Here is a 19,037-nt window from a genome sequence, read left to right as displayed (position 1 = left end):
TTAGCGCAGGGCACCGGTCCAAGGATGCACTCCACTCCCGGCTCTTCTTTCTTGATTGTAATGATGTTCCGCACATTCTGCCTCTGGGATGGCTCATTTTAATATAACAGAGTTCCATCTCCAGGGTTCTATACACCTTATTTGCACGGTCTCACCCCCACAAGCATGTTACGCACCTTATTTGTATTATCAGCAAGCTTTCCAATTCCTCTGGAGGGCCATAAGCACCTTATTTGCATAGTCCCACCTAGTCATTTTGTGCAAGTTACAAGACTACGGCTAGAAGGGCCATAGTAAGTAATTCACTGCACTGCAGATGCCAAATCACATGAACACTGCCCAGGAACAGAAGCTCAGAAGAGACGAGGACCTTCCTCCAGAGGTGACAGAGAGAAAGCCTTCTGCTAGAGCTGGCACCCTGAATTCAGACTTCTAGCCTCCTGAACTGTGAGAAAATAAATTTCTGTTCGTTAAAGCCACCCACTTGTGCTATTTCTGTTGTAGCAGCACTAGACAGTTAAGATACTTGGCAACTACAAACTACCCTGTAATACCATTAGCTGAGTTCCCTATACTGGTATTTAACTCATGATTGCCAAACTCAATTTCCTAATTCAAGAAATGAATATTATGTTTCACATAGCCTCAAACTGGGCAAATTTCTCAAGGTGTTATGTGGCTTTAAGGATTTAGATTTAACCCAGTGTTTCTCAACAAGGGCACTATGGCATTCAGGGAAGGAAAGTTCTTGGTTGTATGGGACTGTCGGTGCATTGCAGAAAGTTTAGAATCATTGGTACTCTGTCCTCTAAATATAAGTAGCTCCCCCAGTCATAACCCCCACACATTTCCAAAAGACCCCTAAGGAGAGATACCATTACCAGGTCAACCATTAAGTGAACTATGAATAAAAATTTTTTACATAAATATGAAGATCTAACCCCTTTTCCCTGCCACTAATACTGTCTTCCATTTCTCTTTTTTAACCCAGAGATGAGATATAGTACTTTGTTCAGTAACTCCACAAAAACCAACTCTGTCTGGACCAGTTACATAATTAAGATACTGGTATGGTCAGAAGAGTAGAAAAGTTACAGTAATGGAATCAAGGTAGGTGAGTTTGAATTCCAGTTTTCCAGCTATTCAGCCTTAAGCAAGTTGTTTCTCCTCTTAGGGCCTCAGTGTTCTCATCAATTAAAAAAATAATATTTGGACTAAGTTTTTTCTCTGGTTCACTGCAGTTCTAGGAATCTGTGAAGTAAAACACAATTAATTTGCTTTTCTTTCAACCTTCGCAGACCTAAATTGGGTGACTGCTGATACATACTCCCTCATCTCTCAGAAGCCAGGACCCCAAAGCCCCAGAGAAAATCATAAGCAGGATAGTTATACTCAGCCAGACCAGTTTACACAGTCTATGGATATCCTCGAGTTTATAAAAAGGAGCTAACTTACTTTACGACCCATTAACAATAGAAGCACCAAGATAATAACAGCAGCAACAGCTACCCTAATTTATGTTTATCTAGGCTAGACCCATACCTCAACTCTGGCTGCACATTACAATCATCTGGATGGTTTTGTTTATTTGTTTTTAAATGCCCCAACTCCAAGCCAAACCAAGACCAAATGAATCAGTCTCTGGGGATGGGCTTATTTTTTAAAGGCTCCGCAAGTGATTCTGATGTACAGAGAGAACCAAGAACTATTGATCCTGACTTTTAAATCTCAGAAATGCAAAGTATATCACGAAAGGTTAGTATCTCACTGGCTGTGTAATAATCAAACATCAATAAGAAAAATTCAGTGCTACTATTTATTGACATTCTCAATTATACACAGAATTATGTTTCTAGAGAAAAAGGAGAGCTCTTTAACAACACTTTGTTCATACCACAGCCCTTTATTGAAGACTGGCTTTGCTAGAAACAGAATATAAAACTTGACACAATGAAGCAGCTCAAGGAAAGATTTATTACAAATTTGTCCACCCCTGAAGAATTCCCATCACTCATCAAGATGGTAACAACGTTAGTTAAAGTAGTATAGAGACTGAAATTCTTCAGCCTAACTTTCACATAATCAAAGACCTACTATGTAGGAAGGACAGGAAAAAGTTAAGAGGAACACTGAGGAAAAGACACTTCCAAAACCTGCACTCCAGGCAAAAGACATCATTTCTCACTTACTCATCAGCGCTTTAAGTCTACTGACCTAGGAAAGGGTGAGGCTCTTTTGGCTAAACTTATTCTCGTTCTTCTCACAACAAAAATCAGCCAAACCAATTAAGATTGGTTAAATACCTAAGCCACTGAACTTTCCTCTTACCTCATCTGTAAGGCCAAGCCATCCTGTAGGCCAGAGATTCCCAAATCAGAGAGTGTATCTGAGCTGACAGAAGCTGGTGACAGAGAGCCCTCCTTTTCTTCAAGTAGGTCCAACTTTACCAGGTTGCTGATCTCATCCTCTGAGTTATCTTCAGACACAGAACCAATTATGAATCGAGAGTGCTGGTTCAGCTCTACAGGTTTGGCCATGGCAGTGGGCTCATCCATCATTCCTTCAAAATGAGTTCTCAGAGCTATAGAAAAAAAATGAAGAATAAGTGAGCCAAAAAGGTTATGGATGATAATCTCTGAGGACAGCCAACTCATTTAGGTTATACCTAATATACCACCTGGAAGCAAGGCAGAGTCTGTGAATTAGTTTTCTTGGCTAGTCTACTTCAGGGCCTTTGTTTTCTCCATGAGGATAGCTAACTCATTTAGGGTATACCTAATATGCCACAGCTGGCCCCTGGAAGGCCAAGGAGCCATGCTTGTTTTGAGAGTTTGAGTACCTGAGTACTAGCTTTCTTAGCTATTCTCCTTCAGGACCTTTGTTTTCCACAATGGGGAAAAATTGGGGTCATGGTCTAACTATGCCTAAAAAGTAAAAGTGAGCTCCTTTTTCCCCAAAGAAATCTCTCTCAAAAAACTATGTTATTCCCAATCTCTTTAATTATTTGATAGTAACAAGAGACAATTACGATCAATGAAGAAGCCTTTGTAGTAGATGAAATCTGCTTTTTACACTTCTACAATTTCAGTTGTTAATATTGGGTAAAGGGTACACGGCGATTTGGGGAGAGCTGTGGTTGTCTGAAACTTGGTGTTCAGAGCAAATCACACATACTATCATCAGGTTCCAAACACTATACTTTGAGAGGCTATAAATTTTCATGGATGCACATCTTTAAAGCAAATTCCAAACGAGTATTTTTTTTTTACTAAAAACAAACTTCACCTGTCCTCACGACATTTTTCTTAAATTACATCTTTCAAAAATTCACCTAAAAATATCTACTTTTGGCTCTAATATGCTGACTTCAACATAGGGAGAAAGCAAATCTACCACTAAATTTATAATTAAAGTAATAGAGGTGTCATCTCAAATTAAGTACTATTTTTCTAGATATAGGGCCTTACTGGTCAGGATTAATATTAGCATTAACAAACTAATAAAGACTGAAACATAATTCAAAGTCCACAACAACAATAAAAACCAAAACTAAATAAAAATACTTATTCTGTCATCCCAAAAGTCCCACTAAAAAAGCTTCAGAAAGTATACATCGACTCAATATCAAAAAGCTTGTAGCCTGACCAACCATTTTAATTCAGAGACTAATGGTTCCCAATTCTGATTTTAAAGTGCTCTAAGATATGGTCTACCTTTTCACTGGTATGATTAAAAAAATTTTTTTTAATTGTGTTTTAAGTAAAGCTTACAACACAAATTAGTTTCTCATTCAAAAATTTATGCACAAATTGTTTTGTGACATTGGTTGCAATCCCCACATTGTGTCAGCACTCTCCCCCTTTCCCTTTCCACCACGGGTTCCCCTTGTCCATTCATCCAGCTTTCCTGTCCCTTCCTGCCTTTCGGGCAGGTGTTGCCCATTTGGTCTAGAGTATACTTGATTGAACTAAGGCAAGAACTCACGTATATTATTGTTTTACGGACAGAAGTAAAATCTTTTTCATTTTGAGCTTATTAACAAAGTTTACATGGTTTAAGGTATAAACGTAGGTGGGAAGCAGTGTTCTTTCACATCTAACAACAATAAAACAACAAAATGTAAACATGCTTGGGAATTACCACTCTAGAAAATTATTTGTCTTTGCCAAAATGTAAGGATGTTAGGAGATAGATACTAAACATGCTAAAACTACACATACATAATTATTTTGCATAATTTGTGAATTAGAGCTTATTCATTTACAGAGACAAAACAGTATTTGCAAATGCTAGCACAGTGGGTCTCAACGTGCAGTTCCTAGACAACCACCAGCAACAGCAATGCTGGCATCGCCTGGGAACTTGGTATAAGGGCAAATTCTGAGGACCTATTCCAGACCAAGGGAATCATAAACTTCAGGGTCGGGGGAGCCCAGCAATCTGTTTTAACAAGTCCTAAAGTTTGAGAACTACTGTGCTAGAGGAATAAAACTGTGCAAACAAATTGCTAGGAATGCAAAAAAAAGAAAAAGAAAAAAACCTATAAAACATTTCCTAAAAGTGAGTTGAAGATTACTTAATCTCTTATTTTTAAAACTAGAATCAAATATAAAAAAGTATCATGTGATAGGAAAAAAACATTTTAAATTGACTATATACAGGTCTCCCTTGGAATTTAGGTTTCTTTACAAAAAATAGGAATAAAACAAAATGTCTCCAGTTTTTAAAAAGGGATTCATTTCCAGAAGCCTAAAAGAAAATCAAATCATTTTAAAAGAGAAAAAGGAACAAAGGAAGGAGAAAGTTCCTAGATTCACCACTCTGAAGAACACAAGTACAGCAGCAAAAAGGCTACCACTTTCACATTTTAGAGCAGTGAATTCTCAAGTCTAAAAATAATGGTAGATCACCCTGAGAGTATGGCCCCGACACCCTTTCAGCTCAATAATGAGGCCATTCCTGAGGTTCACCCTTCAGCCAAAGGTTGAACAGGCCCATGGGACAAAACAAGACTAAAGGGGTACACCAGCCCTGCAGTGGGGACTGGAAGGTAGGAGGGAACAGGAAAGCTGGTAATAGGGAACCCAGGGTTGAGAAGGGAGAGTATTGATATGTCGTGGGGTTGTTAACCGATGTCATACAACAATGTGTGTACTGTTTGATGAGAAACTAGTTTGTTCCGTAAACCTTCATCTAAAGTTTAATAAAAAAATAAAATAATGATAAACCAAAAACCAAACCCAGTGCCGTTGAGTTGATTCCGACTCATAGCGACCCTACAGGACAGAGTAGAGCTGCACCCCCCATAGAGTTTCCAAAGAGCGCCTGGTGGATTTGAACTGCGACTCTTTGGTTAGCAGCCGCACCACTGAACCACTATGCCACCAGGGTTTCCAAAATAATGATAGATCCACAAAATAAAATTCCATCTTAACTAAAACAGAAAATAATGGCTGCCTTCTTCACAAGAAAAATAAGTCCCTTAGATGCAGATTCTAGCTCAAAGTCTGCTGAACTCAGATGACCACTCAAAAAAATTTAGAGCCATGTGAAAGGAACAATTCTTTAATTTCATGAAAGAAGAAACAGAAAGGGGAAACAGAGCATGGTTCCCAGGCTAACAAACGCCAGACTTGATAAGGCCAACTTCAAAATTTTTTCCTCTGGCAGAGAAGAACATGAAGGTAGCTTTCCCCAAAGGGCTGCAAAGATTGGAAGCAGCTTAGCAACTCTACTAAATGGTACTCCCAGCCACAAGCTTAAGAACCAACAGAGAAGCAAGGTCATGAATGGAAAATCACTGAGTAGCTATCCAGGAGCTGTTCCAAAGCCAGTCCCATTTCTAATGATTCTAGTCCTGAATTAAAGAGAGGTGAAACGCTACCATTGTCACAGACTCCATGTTCACTTCAGCTTATCCACCCTAAATCTTTCATTATTCTTTTGTGGAAGGCAATTTGGGCGGGGGGGGGGGGGGGGTTGGCGTGGAGGGGAAAGCAACTTTTAATGTAATAGCCTACAGTTTAATATTTTAGCACATGAACAAAATTTTTAAACACATTGCAAACACGAAGGAGCATTATTTGTAACTGACCTCTTGTGATTCTTATTGTCTGAGCAGATATCCACCTCCAAAAAGAACTAAAGAGAGAAAGAGAAAGAGACTTGAAATTTTTTAAGAAATCCAAATTTTATCAATTCCTGTTTTGCTCAGTGTAGCACAAAATAACTCTCAAAGAAAAATTTTCTGGTCAAATCTGTTATTTAGCTTGAAGCATAAAGTTCAGTTATTTATTCAATTCTGTACAACAAAAGCATTACACAACGACTCTATTATTCATGAAAATATTAAACAATAGCCCAGGCTTACCATTTCACAAGGTGGTTCTCCAATTGTATACGTCAATGAACACATTCCAACAGTGTAACTTCTGATATTTCATCAAAAAGGGGGCAATGGGGAGAAGAGGTCCACTAGATTCTCTACAATTTAGTCAGGCTCTGATTATGTTTTCCAAGTGGTTACACCAGCAAAGGTTGGAAGCCAGAGAGAGGACAGAGCTCCCATTATACTAAATACTAAGGAGTCTCTAGCTATTCTCCAAATCCTGCGCTTCCTTCTAAACCCAACAATGGTAATCTATCTAGGGTAGAAATTCCCAACATTGACCATGCGTAAGAAGTACGTGTGGAGCTTTTTAAAAATAAACATATCTAAGCTCCACCCCAGATCTACTGTATCAGAATCACTTCTCAAGGCTCAGAGATTTGAATTTTGGTAAGTTCCACAGTTAACGGACACTGATGCAAATCCAGGTTTGAGAACCACTGGTCTAAGGGTGGAGAAGAAAACAGAAGGAAAAGAACCTATTACATAGATACAGGAAATCTAGAACTCCTGAGAGATTACCCCCAAATGACAGTGGACATGATCGGGGACAGATGTATCCTGTGAGTTATGTTAACTGGGGAACGAGGATTTATTTAGTCTGAGACAGAATTGTTCCCGACAGTTGTGGTCGGGCAACAGGGTGAGGAGAGGAAGGGAAAGTGATCTGAATCAATGACCAAAGGTGCAGTCAGACCGCAGGGCCCAGGCCCAGACTCTGACTCCGCCAAGGTGTGAACAGCAGCACAAACTTGCAAAGTCACCCAACATCTCTAAGCCCCTTCGTCTATAAAGACGAAAACAAAACCAGTGATAGATACACACCTCTTGGGACTGTTGTGAGAACTGAATACATGATTTTGTAAACTATAATGCACTAAGACCAGTGTTTCTGAAACTATGGGTTACCACCCAGCAGGATGTTAGGAAATAGATTTAGTGGGTTACAGCCAACATTTTTAAAAAAAGAAACAGAATGGGAAACGTTTAAGACTGTACCACATTTGATAAGGGTAAAAATTGTTTTGTAAAATTTTGTTATCAATAGGATGATAGCTTTGTGGATGAGAATCAGCATAAAGCCTATTCCCAGAAGACAGAGATCAGTCGTATCCCTGCTTTCCTACTTCTCCATTTTTGAAACCAGCCGCCCACATGGCACTTCCCCTCTCTCTGTCCCTAGCCACCCAGGGCTAAGTCAGATCTTACAAGTTAAGCAGACACCGTTCTAGGGTTCATTAATTTGCTGGAACAACTCACAGAAGTTATTATACTTACAACTACCGGTTTTATTAGAGTAAAAGGGTACAAATCAGGATCATCATAAGGAAGAGATGCACAGGCAAGGTCTGGGAAGACTCCCCATTCACAGCTACCCTATCTCAGAGAGGGCACATCACCCTCCCTTTGCCTACCACGAAGCTCTCAGAGCCTTAGTGTTCCGGGCTTTTATTGACAGCTAGTCCTGTATGATAGCCTAAATAATGCCTCCTGAGGCTAGTTCACATCAGTCTCCCAAGTGAATCTTTTCTAGGCTGGCCAGCCCCCACTCACCAGCATAAATCCTCCAGTGTGGCCTGTAAGTCCCAGTCCAAGGAACCCCAATTACTCCAAGGATTATTTTTCCAGAGCCAAGAACAAAGGCTACCTTACTTAGGGTAAAACTAGGTCCTTTACCCCACAATCAGTTATACAAAGGTCATGATGTACACAACATCTTAGTTCAAGTTGTAGTTAAAAAAAAAATAAGTCAACAACCCACAACTTATCCTCATCCTCCTGCCCTCTTCACATTATTTCCTCACTTGAGCTCATAATGAGTTCAGTATCTAAATCAATAGTTCTTTAATTTTCTTAGATCAAAACACTATTAGAAATCTGATAAAAGCTATGGACCTTTTCCTGACAAAAATCCACCCTCACACAAAATTTTGTTTGCATACAAGTTTGGGATCCCTAAAGCCTTGCCATGAAGCCTTGCCCCTTCCCTCTAGAAAGAAGACAAAGAATGGTGTTGACATCTGGGGAATGCTCATGCAGCTGTTGTCCTGTCCCCTGCAAAACAAGGCCCAGAGTTCTCTTTCCCCATATCTGATTGTAGGATAGCATGCTTATCAAAATAAAAATTAATATTTTCTTCATTATATTAAATTGTTGAAAATGTAAGATCTCTTTTACTTTTACATTTTTTTTAATGTATAAAATATTCTTGAACTTTTATTTAGGAATCCTTGAAAATATCTGAAGACTCCCAAACTGTATCCTATATTCCTGAAAATGGGGCAAAGCTGATTACAGCAAATGAACTTAAGAGTCAGTCTTCATTTCATTCAGAGATACTTCTCTAAATAAGCAGAACAGATTTCACCAAACTCAGTTAAGATGTTCTCCTTGAACTCAAATGACACTGGATTTTCCAAGTAATTATTATTTTTTTTATAACAAAGAGGCAGTAATTAGTTTTTGAAGCCACTAATAGAAGTGTCCAAGCTATGTGTGCGGCTACACAAGACACAACAAATAGTCTCTATTTGCCTGGAGCAACAGAGGAAGAAGGAGACCCAGGAATGGGAGAAGGAAATGGACTGCAGGTCTAATGAGACCAGAAGAAATGGATGATGCCTAGCTACCATTACTGAACATTTTCATCAAGGACCCAATAGATGGATCCTGATCAAAAGGAGGAAAAATGTGAGACAGAACTGCAAATTCTCATGGAAACCAGATTTACTGGATCCATTGAGACTGGGCGAATCCCCAAATCTATTGCCTGGAAACAATTTTAAACCTTGAACCAAAACTATCCCATTATGTCATTTTAAAAGTAAACAACAATTTAGCTCAATTAATAAAGAATGCCTACCTTGAGCACTGTATTCTTTTAAAGAATTACCTGTATGAGACCAACTGACAACAGTAACCTTAAAGCACAGATGAGAATTTAAAGGGCAAAGAGTCTACCTTAATGGTGTCAAAACATTATGGTTAGAGATAGTAAGAATGGTGACACATTGTGAAGTATGTAACCTTTGTCATCGAACTGCACCAAAAAAAAGTATCCAAGCTAATACAACACATTCTTACTCTTTTAAGCCATAGTAAGTTCACAGTATTTTTCAAAAAGAATGACTGAATTTGCCCTTTTCATCATTTTACTGATGAAATTTTAAATGGATTTTGGTACTAATTTAGTGACCCGTAAGTAGATCGCAGCTTGTTTTTTTTTTTTTTATCTTTAAATCACATTTTATTTCCTGTAAGTTTTAAATTTTAAAAATAATGGGCAGTTGTGTCCCAAATAGTGAGGCTGCTGCTGTGTATTTAAAGAATAATAGGATCTGGACACTAGCCAAGTGGGTAATGGACATTAAATAAACAATTACAGTAGTATAATAACTGCTAGATGTGGAAACACAAAAGAAAGGTACTTAATCCAAACTTGGAGGTGGTAACGATGAGGAATAGAGTCAATGAAGACTTCCTGGAGTGGGAAGACATTACCAGTAAGGAACTGGAGGGATATGTAAGGAGAGAGAGGAAGGGGCATTCCATGTAGAAAGGATATCTAAATAAAGACCCAGATGGTAGAATACGATGAGTTATGAGAAATACTACAGCTGAATGGTTGCAACAGAATCAAGGTTATTTCCCTCAAATGCCAGCTCAAGGCTTTTTGTTTTTTCATAAAACAGAAGAGTGTGTGTCTTAGTTATCCAGGGCTGCTATAACAGAAACACCGCAAGGATGGCTTCAACAAACAGAAGTTTATTCTCTCACAGTCTTATAGGCTAGAAGTCCAAATTGAGGGCATCACCTCCAGGGGAAGGGTTTCTCTCTCTGTCAGCTCTGGAGGAAGGTCCTTGTCATCAAACTTCTCCGGTCTAGGAGCTTCTCAGTGCAGGGACCCTTGGTGCAAAGGACATGCTATTCTCCTGGTTCTTGTTTCTTGGTGCTATGAGGTCCCCGTTTCTGCTAGCTCCTCTCTTTTATATCTCAGAAGAGATTGATTTAAGACACAAGCTAATCCTGCAGATTGAGTCCTGCCTCATTAACACAACTGCCACTAATCCTACCTCATTAACATCATAGAGGTAGGATTTATAACACATAGGAAAATCACATCAGATGACAAGGTAGTGGACAATCACGCAATACTGGGAATCATGGACTAGCCAAGTTAGCTCACTAATTTTGGGGGGACACAATTCAATCCATAACAGTATGTATTTAAGGGGACAGTGGTCAAAGAAGACAACAGAGATCAATTGTCTCTTCTATTCCCTATTTCTTAGCTCAAGAATACAGGCTATTTTTAAGGATGAAGCTAGTGCAAGCTTTTGCAACTTTCAAGAAATTTTGCCAAATTTCTGGGTTAAGACAGCGAATTGAATACATACCCACTTTCATGCCCTTTTGAAAACTCACTAAAACAAAAGTAAAAGGATTTTTTAAAGGTATAAATCCAAAAAAGCTCTACCAAAAATAAACAAAACCAAAAAAAAAAAAAAAGTGAGAGGAGGCAACAGAAAGATAATTTTCTTGGAAAGCAAATGGAAGAGTTATAAATGACTTGGCAAACTCAAGAAAACTGAATCATAAGCTGACTGTAGTAAACTCAGAATCAACATAATTTATATCAGAGAATTTCCAAAATGCTCAGGAACTGGAGGTGAAGGAGCTAAAATAAGGACTGGTTGAAATTGTTTCAGAAGCTTCAGATCCTCAGACTTTCTTTCCAAGTAGTGAAACCCGGTGCTTGTTGCTCTACCTGGTGAAACACTAAAGGTTTATCCTCTGGAGCAGGTCAAACAAAGGGTCTCAGATTGGGCGATACCAGCAACAGTTAAGTACAGGAGTATGATACTAAAAATGGGGAGATTAAATAAGCACATTGAGTGAGAACTCTCCAGTCCTCTCCAGCCTCCTCGAGGGAGACTGAAGGATACTTCTTTGCAGAATCTGACCAACCCAAGAGAAAATAACCTCAAGTTAATAATACTGGAGTTTCCTAATAAAGTTGCCCAATCAGGTCGCCCCCCAGTGAAGTTAACAGTCAACAAGCCCAACTCACATTCTCATAATCTCTAATCAGCTTTTCAGTTTCCCCATCTTAAATATAAGCAGACAGTTAAAGATTAACAGATGTCTGAGAAAAACCTCCAACATGAAGGAGACAAAAACAACCACCTACAGGAAAAAAAAAAGCAACTTGAGGAAAGAGAATGCACGGGACAAGAAGACTTTAAAAACTGGCAGGGGTGGAGTGGGGTGGCTTGTGTGCCTCATCTCTGTGGTACATTTCCCAAAAACTCATAATCCCAGTCTAATCATGAAAAATGACCAGATAAATCTGAATTGAGGGGCAATTTACAAAATACCTAGCAAGTACTCCTCGAAAACTGTAAAGGTCTTTTTAAAAAAGGAAAGACTGAGAAACTATCACAGATCAGGAGAGACTAAGAAGCCATGACCACTAATGCAATGTAATATCCTAGATTAAATCCTGAAATAGAAAAAAACGTATCAATAAAAAAGAAGCTGGCAAAATCCAAATAAAGTGTGCAGCTTAGCTAATAGTGTTATACCAGTGTTACTTAGCTTTGACAAACGTACTGTGGCTATGTAAGTTATTAACATCAGGGAAAGCTGGGTGAAGGGAATATGGGAACTTGCTGTACTATCCTTGCAACTTTTCTATAAGTCTAAAATTACCTCAAAAAATGCTTTTCATGTTAAAAAACTAACATTATTCTCTTGAGAGAGCTGAGAGAAGATACCAGATACAAGAAACAAACAGGATTTTCTCTTTAAAAAAATTTAAAGCAAAAAAGTTCTGAGATGTTAAAAATATGATCACAGCAATGAAAAAACTCAATTCAAGAGTTAGGAGATAGAGTTAAGAAAATCATAAATCAGAAGAAGAAGATATACATGAACGATAGCAGAGAAAAGCCGAGAAAATTAGAAACCTATTCAGAAGGTCCAATACATGAGTAATACCAAACCCAAAACAAAACCCACTGCCATCGAGTCGATTCCGACTCATAGTGACCCTATAGGACAGAGTAGGACTGCCCCATAGAGTTTCCAAGGAGCGCCTGGCGGATTTGAACTGCAGACCTCTTGGTTAGCAGCGGTAGCACTTAACCACTATACCACCAGGGTTTCCATGAGTAATAGAAGCTGCCAAAAATGAGAACAGGACTAAATAGAAGGCAAGAAATAATGTAATAATTTAATAGAACTTCCCAGGACCAAGGCGCATGACTGCCAGATTAAAAAGCCCCACAAAGTGCCCACAACAATGAATAAGACCAGGCCCATACCAAAGCACATCACTGAAATTTCAGAAACTGCAGTAACACAGAAGATCCTATAAGCTTCCAGAGAGAAGAAAAACCAGGTCACATACAAATGATCAAGAACGGGAACGCCTTTTAGACTCATCGATAGTAACACTGGAAGCTTGAAGCCAATGAAAAAAAACGCCTTCAAAATTCTGAAGGAAAATTATTCTCAACCTGGAATTATAGACCTAATCAAGTGTTCATCAACTGTGAGGATAGAATATTTTCTGACAGCAAGATTTCAAAATAATTACCAATAGAACCAAAAAACCCACCACCGTTGATTCTGACTCATTAGAATGAAGAAATTAGAAAATGTATTTCATCTTACAAAGACCAATTCAATAATTCATACAGGCAAGGATCATAAGTGAATGTTAAAATCACTGGACAAACAGTTATTGGAGAACAAGATCACCTCACAGGCTATATGTTAATTATAATGGGAAAAAGATACTTTCACAATGGAGATATCCAACAGGCAGCACTTCAACCAGGTGATAAACATCACCAATATTAGGTCAAACTGGCATTACATGCCTTCTGATGTGATGCTATTAGAAATACATGATGTTATACATGCAGCATTTTCTTTTTAAGTCAACATTTATTGAGTATTATCTGTGCCAAGCATGACAAATACTTTATATACGTTACTTCATTCAAGTCGCTCAACAAGTCTACGAAATTGATCTTTCAATGTATATGGCATTTTTGACAAAAATGGTTCATTTGAGTCTAATCATGATTAGACAAATCCAGATTGTATGACAATTTACAAGACAACTGGCCTGGGCTCTTCAAAAGTGTCAACGAAAGGTAAATGCTAAGAAAGACAAAAAAAGGATAGGGTTATTATTTGAGATTAAGGAGTCCCTGAGTGGTGCAAACACTAAGGCACTCTGGAGTCCACCCAAAGGTGCCTCAAAAGAAAGGCCTGGTGACCTACTTCTGAAAAATCAGCCACTGAGAATACTTTGGAGGAACCCTGGGGATTCTGGGAAGATGGCGGCGTAAACAGGCCATTGTTCCGACCCTCCCCCACAAATACAACAAGGAAATTGTGCTCAGCTTTGAGAGACTGAATCGAGAAGCGGAGGAGAGCAACGGGGAACTGCAAACAGGCAAGAATCAATGAATGAACAAGTTGCATATACTAGGAAAATCGCTTCTCCCACCGTCCCTGCCCTCCCGCCAGCCCTGTGGGCCGCTGGCTGCTGTGAACTGGTGAAGCAGCCCCAGAAAAAGAGCTTGCTGTCCTAACCACCACAGCCCCTGACTGGACAAAGATACAGGACCCCAAGCTTCTGCTCTAAAATCAACAAGGCAGAACTACCTGCGCCGTTAATTTGGAGTGTTCCAGCTCCTCCCCTACCCAGACACTGTAGGCTGCAAACCTACTGGAAATTGCTACAGAAGGCCAGTGCAGTGGCGTCTGCTCTCATAGTCAACACTCTACCTGCCTCCCTGTGCACGCCACAGCTTAGGCCTCTGAAACCAACGGGACAGACCTCCCAAGGACTCAGTTCAACTCTGTCTGTTCTCTTTCAGGCAGTGCTGAGAACTGTTGTGTGCTAGGAAGCAGGAGGTTTTTGAGTGGAGGCTACACTCAATAGCCAACAATCTACTGGGTGGACCCTGAGAGCAACAAGGCAGACCTCCATGGGGATCTGATCACAGTGTGAAACCTCCTTTGCCACTTGGTAATTTTTGGTTGTCAGGCTGTTACAAACTGCTACAGAAGGCCCCCAAAGTGGAGTCTGCTCCCATAGTCAGCACTCTACCTGCCTCTGCGTATACCCCATAGCTCAGGCCTCTGAAACCAACAGGAAAGACCTTCCTGGGGATCAGTTTGGGTCTGTCTACTCCCCCTTCCAGTTGGCACTGAGGACTGCTGACAGGCTGCTATGTGCTAGGAAGCAAGTAAGAGTAGTGGAGCCTACACCCACAGCCAACATATTACAGGGGTCTCTGATAGCAACAAGGCAGATCTCCCTAGGGTTCCATTTGGAATGTGACAACGCCTTCCCCAACCAGTAAGTTAGGCTGCTGAACTGATATGAACTCTTACAGAAGGTTCCCTACAACAGAGTCAGGAGATGGGTAACCTAAGTGGAGACTGATCCCCCAACTACCACAGAGTCAATGGGGCTCTGAAACCAACAACACATATCTCTCAGAGGACCTTTTGGGGGGTGCTATCCCCTCCTCCTCCTGAAACAGAGGCAAGTCTGCCTGTGCTTTCCCTGAATTTCAATTCAGATATAAGGAGCCCCCACAGAGGCGGGGAAAAAAGCCTCAGGCAAAACCAGACGGAAATACCCAGCCCCAAACAAGGCTCACTAGGTGTCATGGGTTTTCTTAACTAAAAACGTGGCTGCAAAACAGCGAAGGGAAAAGAGTAATAACCAGAGAGAGAGGACTGAACACTGTGGTGGATAGATTAGTACATGATATCGCACCTGAGTGGTGGTGCCCTCTGGTGGACAGATTGACTACAGCATGTTCTCTGGAGTGTCTGGGAGAAACTGAAAGTTGAAAACCAAGATCTGGAACTTTCAAATCCTAATTAAACCAAAGAGGAAGAGGAGCTATCACAGAGAGGGAAAAGAAACAGTAAGCAAAGACTATATGCTCTGCCCACCTGTCTTAGGCTGTGCTCTCTAGAGAAGCAAAACCAGTGAAGTGTGTACATACATACACCACCAGGAGTCCATCGGTTTGTCATACTCTGTGGCTTGCGTGTTGCTGTGATACTAGAAGTTTTGCCACAGGTACTGCAAATATCAGCAGGGTCACCCTTGGTGGACAGGTTTCAGCGGTTCTTCCAGACTAAGACAGACTAGGAAGAAGGACCTGGCAGTCTACATCTGAAATACCTAACCAATGAAAACCTTATCAACAGCAGTACAACATTATCTAATATAGTGCTGGAAGATGAGCCCCTCAGGTTGCAGGCACTAAAAATACGACTGGGGAAGACTTGCTTCCTCAGAGTAGAGTCAACCTAATGACGTGGATGGAATCAAGCTTTCAGGACATTCATTTGCTGATGTGGCATGACTCAAAATGAGAAGAAACAGCTGCAAACATTCATTAATAATGGGAACGTGAAATACACAAAGTATGAATCTAGGAAAATTGGAAATGGTCAAAAATTAAATGGAATGCTTAAAGATCTATATCCCAGGTATTAGTGAGCTAAAGTGGACTGGTGTTGGCCATTCTGAACCAGACAATTATATGGTCTACTCTGTCAGGAATGACAAACTGAAGAGGAATGGCATCACATTCATCATCAAAAACAACATTTCAAAACCTACCCTGAAATACAATGCTGTCAATAATGAGATAATATCCATACACCTAAAAGGAAGACCACTTAATACGACTATATTCAAGTTTACGCACAAACCACTAAGGCCAAAGATGAAGAAATTGAAGATTTTTACCAACTTCTGCAGTTTGATCAAACATGTAATTAAAATGCACTGATAATTACCGGTGACTAGAATGCAAAAGGTGGAAACAAAGAAGAAGGAATGGTAGTTGGAAAATATGGCCTTGGTGACAGAAATGACGCTAGAGATAGCATGACAGAATTTTGCAAGACCAACAACTTCTTCATTGCAAACACCTTTTCTCACCAACATAAAAGGTTACCTCACCAGATGGTATATACAGGAATCAAATCAAAAACATCTGTGGAAACAGTCAATGGAGAAGCTCAATATCATTAGTCAGAACAAGGCCAGGGGCTGACTGTGGAACAGACCATCAATTGCTCATGCACAATTTCAAGGTGAATAAAATAATAAATCCAGGACAGCCAAAGCACGACTTGAGTATATCCCACCTGAATTTAGAGACCATCTTAAGAATAGATTTGACACACTGAACACTAATGACTGAAGACCAGACAAGTTGTGGAATGATATCAAGGACATCATACATGAAGAAAGTAAAAGGTCATTAAAAAGACTGGAAAGAAAGAAAAGACCAAAACAGATGTCAGAACACACTCTGAAAGTTGCTGCTGAATATAGAGCAGCTAAAGCAAAAGAAAGAAATGATGAAGTAAAAGAGGTGAACAGGAGATATCAAAGGGCAGCTCGAGAAGACAAAGTGAAATATTATAATAAAATGTTTAAAGACCTGGAGATAGACAACCAAAAGGGAAGAGCAAGGTTGGCATGTCTCAAACTGAAGAAAAAACTTGAGCCTTGAGTTGCAATACTGAAGGATTCTACATAGAAATTATTAAACGACACAGGAAGCATCAAAAGAAGATGGAAGCAATACAGAGTCACTGTACCAAAAAGAATTGGTCTACGTTCAATCATTTCGGGAGGTAGCATATGATCAGGAACCAACGGTACTGAAAGAACTCCAAGCTTCTCTGAAGGCACTGGTGAAAAACAATGTTCTGGGAATTGACAGATTACCAACCTAGATGTTTCAACAAACAGGTACCAGCTCTGGAAGTACTCATTCATCTATGCCAGGAAATTTGGAAGACAACTACCTGGCCAACCAACTGGAAGAGATCTGTATTTGTACCCATTCCAAAGAAAGGTGATCCAACAGAATGCGGAAATTATTGAACAACATCATTAATACCACACACACACAAGTAAAATTTTGCTGAAGATCATTCATAGGCAGTTGCAGCAGTACATCGATAGGGAACTGCCCAAAGTTCAAGCCAGATTCAGAAGAGAACACAGAATGAGGGATATCATTGCTGAAGTCAGATGGATCATGGCTGAAAGCAGGGAATACCAGAAAGATGTTTATCTATGTTTTATTATTTTATTTTATTCAACTGTGTGGATCATAACAAATTATGGATAACACTGCAAAAAATGGAATCCCAGAACACTTAATTGTGCTCATGCCCAACCTGTACTTAGACCAAGAGGCAGTCTTTTGAACAGAACAAGAGGATACCATGCGGTTCAAAGTCAAGAAAGGTGTGCATTAGTCTTGTACCCTTTCACTATACTTATTCAATCTGTGTGCTGAGTAAATAATTCGAGAGGCTGGACTATATAAAGAAGAACACGGCATCAGGATTTGTGGAGGACTCATTAACAACCTGCATTATGCAGATGACACAACCTTGCTTGCTGAAAGTGAAGAGAAATTGAAGCACTTACTAATGAAGCTCAAAGATCACAGCCTTCAGTATGGATTGCAACTCAACATAAAAAAAATAAAAATCCTTACAACTGGATCAGTAATCAACATCATGATAAAGGATTAAATATTGAAGTTGTCAAGGATTTCACTTAACTTGGATCCACAATCAATGCCCATGGAAGCAGCAGTCAAGAAATCAAATGACACACTGCATTGGGCAAATCTGCTTCAGAAGACCTCTTTAAAGTGTTAAAATGCAAATATGGCACTTTGAGAACTAAGGTGTGCCTGACCCAAGCCATGGTGTTTTCAATCACCTCACATGCATACAAAAGCTGGACAGCGAATAAAGAAGACCAAAGAAGAATTGATGCCTTTGAATTACGGCATTGGCGAAGAATATTGAATATACCATGGACTGCCAGAAGAACGAACAAATCTGACTTTGAAGAAGTACAGCCAGAATGCTCCTTAGAAGGATGGCAAGACTTCATCTCATATACTTTGGGCACATTATCAGGAGAGACCAGTCCCTGGAGAAGGACATCATGCTTGGTAGAGTAAAGGATCAGTGAAAACGAGGAAAGCCTTCAACAAGATGAACTGACATAGTGGCTACAACAATGGGCTCAAGCATAACAGTGATTGTGAGAATGGCACAGGACCAGGCAGCATTTTGTTCTGTTGCACACAGGGTCTCTATGAGTTGGAACCAACTCAAAAGCACCTAACAACAACAACAGAGAGAGAGAGATTTATCTCAAGGAAATGACACACAGTTGCAAAGTTTCTCAAGTCCTAAGTCTGTGAGTCAGGCCTCAGCCTGGAGGCTTCTAACTCACATAGCTACAGGGGCTGACAAACCCAAGATCAGCAGGTCAGATGGCAGGCCGCTGGCTCACATGCTGTGAGGGCTTAGAATCTCAAGATCTGCAAAGAGCTGTTAGCTCAAGTCCCAAGAACCAGAGGTAAGATGATAACGAGCTACATGCAGGATCCAGAGTGAGCAAAAGCCAACGAGCTTTGCCAGAATGGCCGTATATATTGGATGCAGGCCACACCCCCAAGGAAATGCCCCTTACAACTGACTGGCACCTCACAGCAGATCTCATCACGGAAGTGCTTACATTATATCATATCTCATCATGTAGATGATTATA

At 40.0% G+C, this 19,037-nt stretch overlaps 1 protein-coding gene across 10 annotated transcripts in view; it reads right to left on the bottom strand.

Moving 5' to 3' along the window:
• The window catches only part of ACACA (acetyl-CoA carboxylase alpha), a 321,203-nt gene that overhangs the window by 231,767 nt on the left and 70,399 nt on the right, over positions 1-19,037 (bottom strand). For 7 of the 10 annotated variants that reach the window (XM_049859442.1, XM_049859441.1, XM_049859447.1 and 4 more), the window contains 2 exons: positions 6,095-6,141; positions 2,329-2,581 (listed from right to left, as the gene is read on the bottom strand). In XM_049859442.1, the coding sequence (XP_049715399.1) occupies positions 2,329-2,581; positions 6,095-6,141 (300 nt within the window). The remainder of the gene's footprint in view (positions 1-2,328; positions 2,582-6,094; positions 6,142-19,037) is intronic. The other 3 variants (XM_049859446.1, XM_049859439.1, XM_049859440.1) reach the window with 1 other exon arrangement.

This window comes from Elephas maximus, chromosome 19, assembly GCF_024166365.1.
Source record: "Elephas maximus indicus isolate mEleMax1 chromosome 19, mEleMax1 primary haplotype, whole genome shotgun sequence".
Lineage (NCBI taxonomy): Eukaryota > Metazoa > Chordata > Mammalia > Proboscidea > Elephantidae > Elephas > Elephas maximus.
Note: the sequence above shows the minus strand (reverse complement) of the source record. Positions and strands in the feature narration are given on the sequence as shown.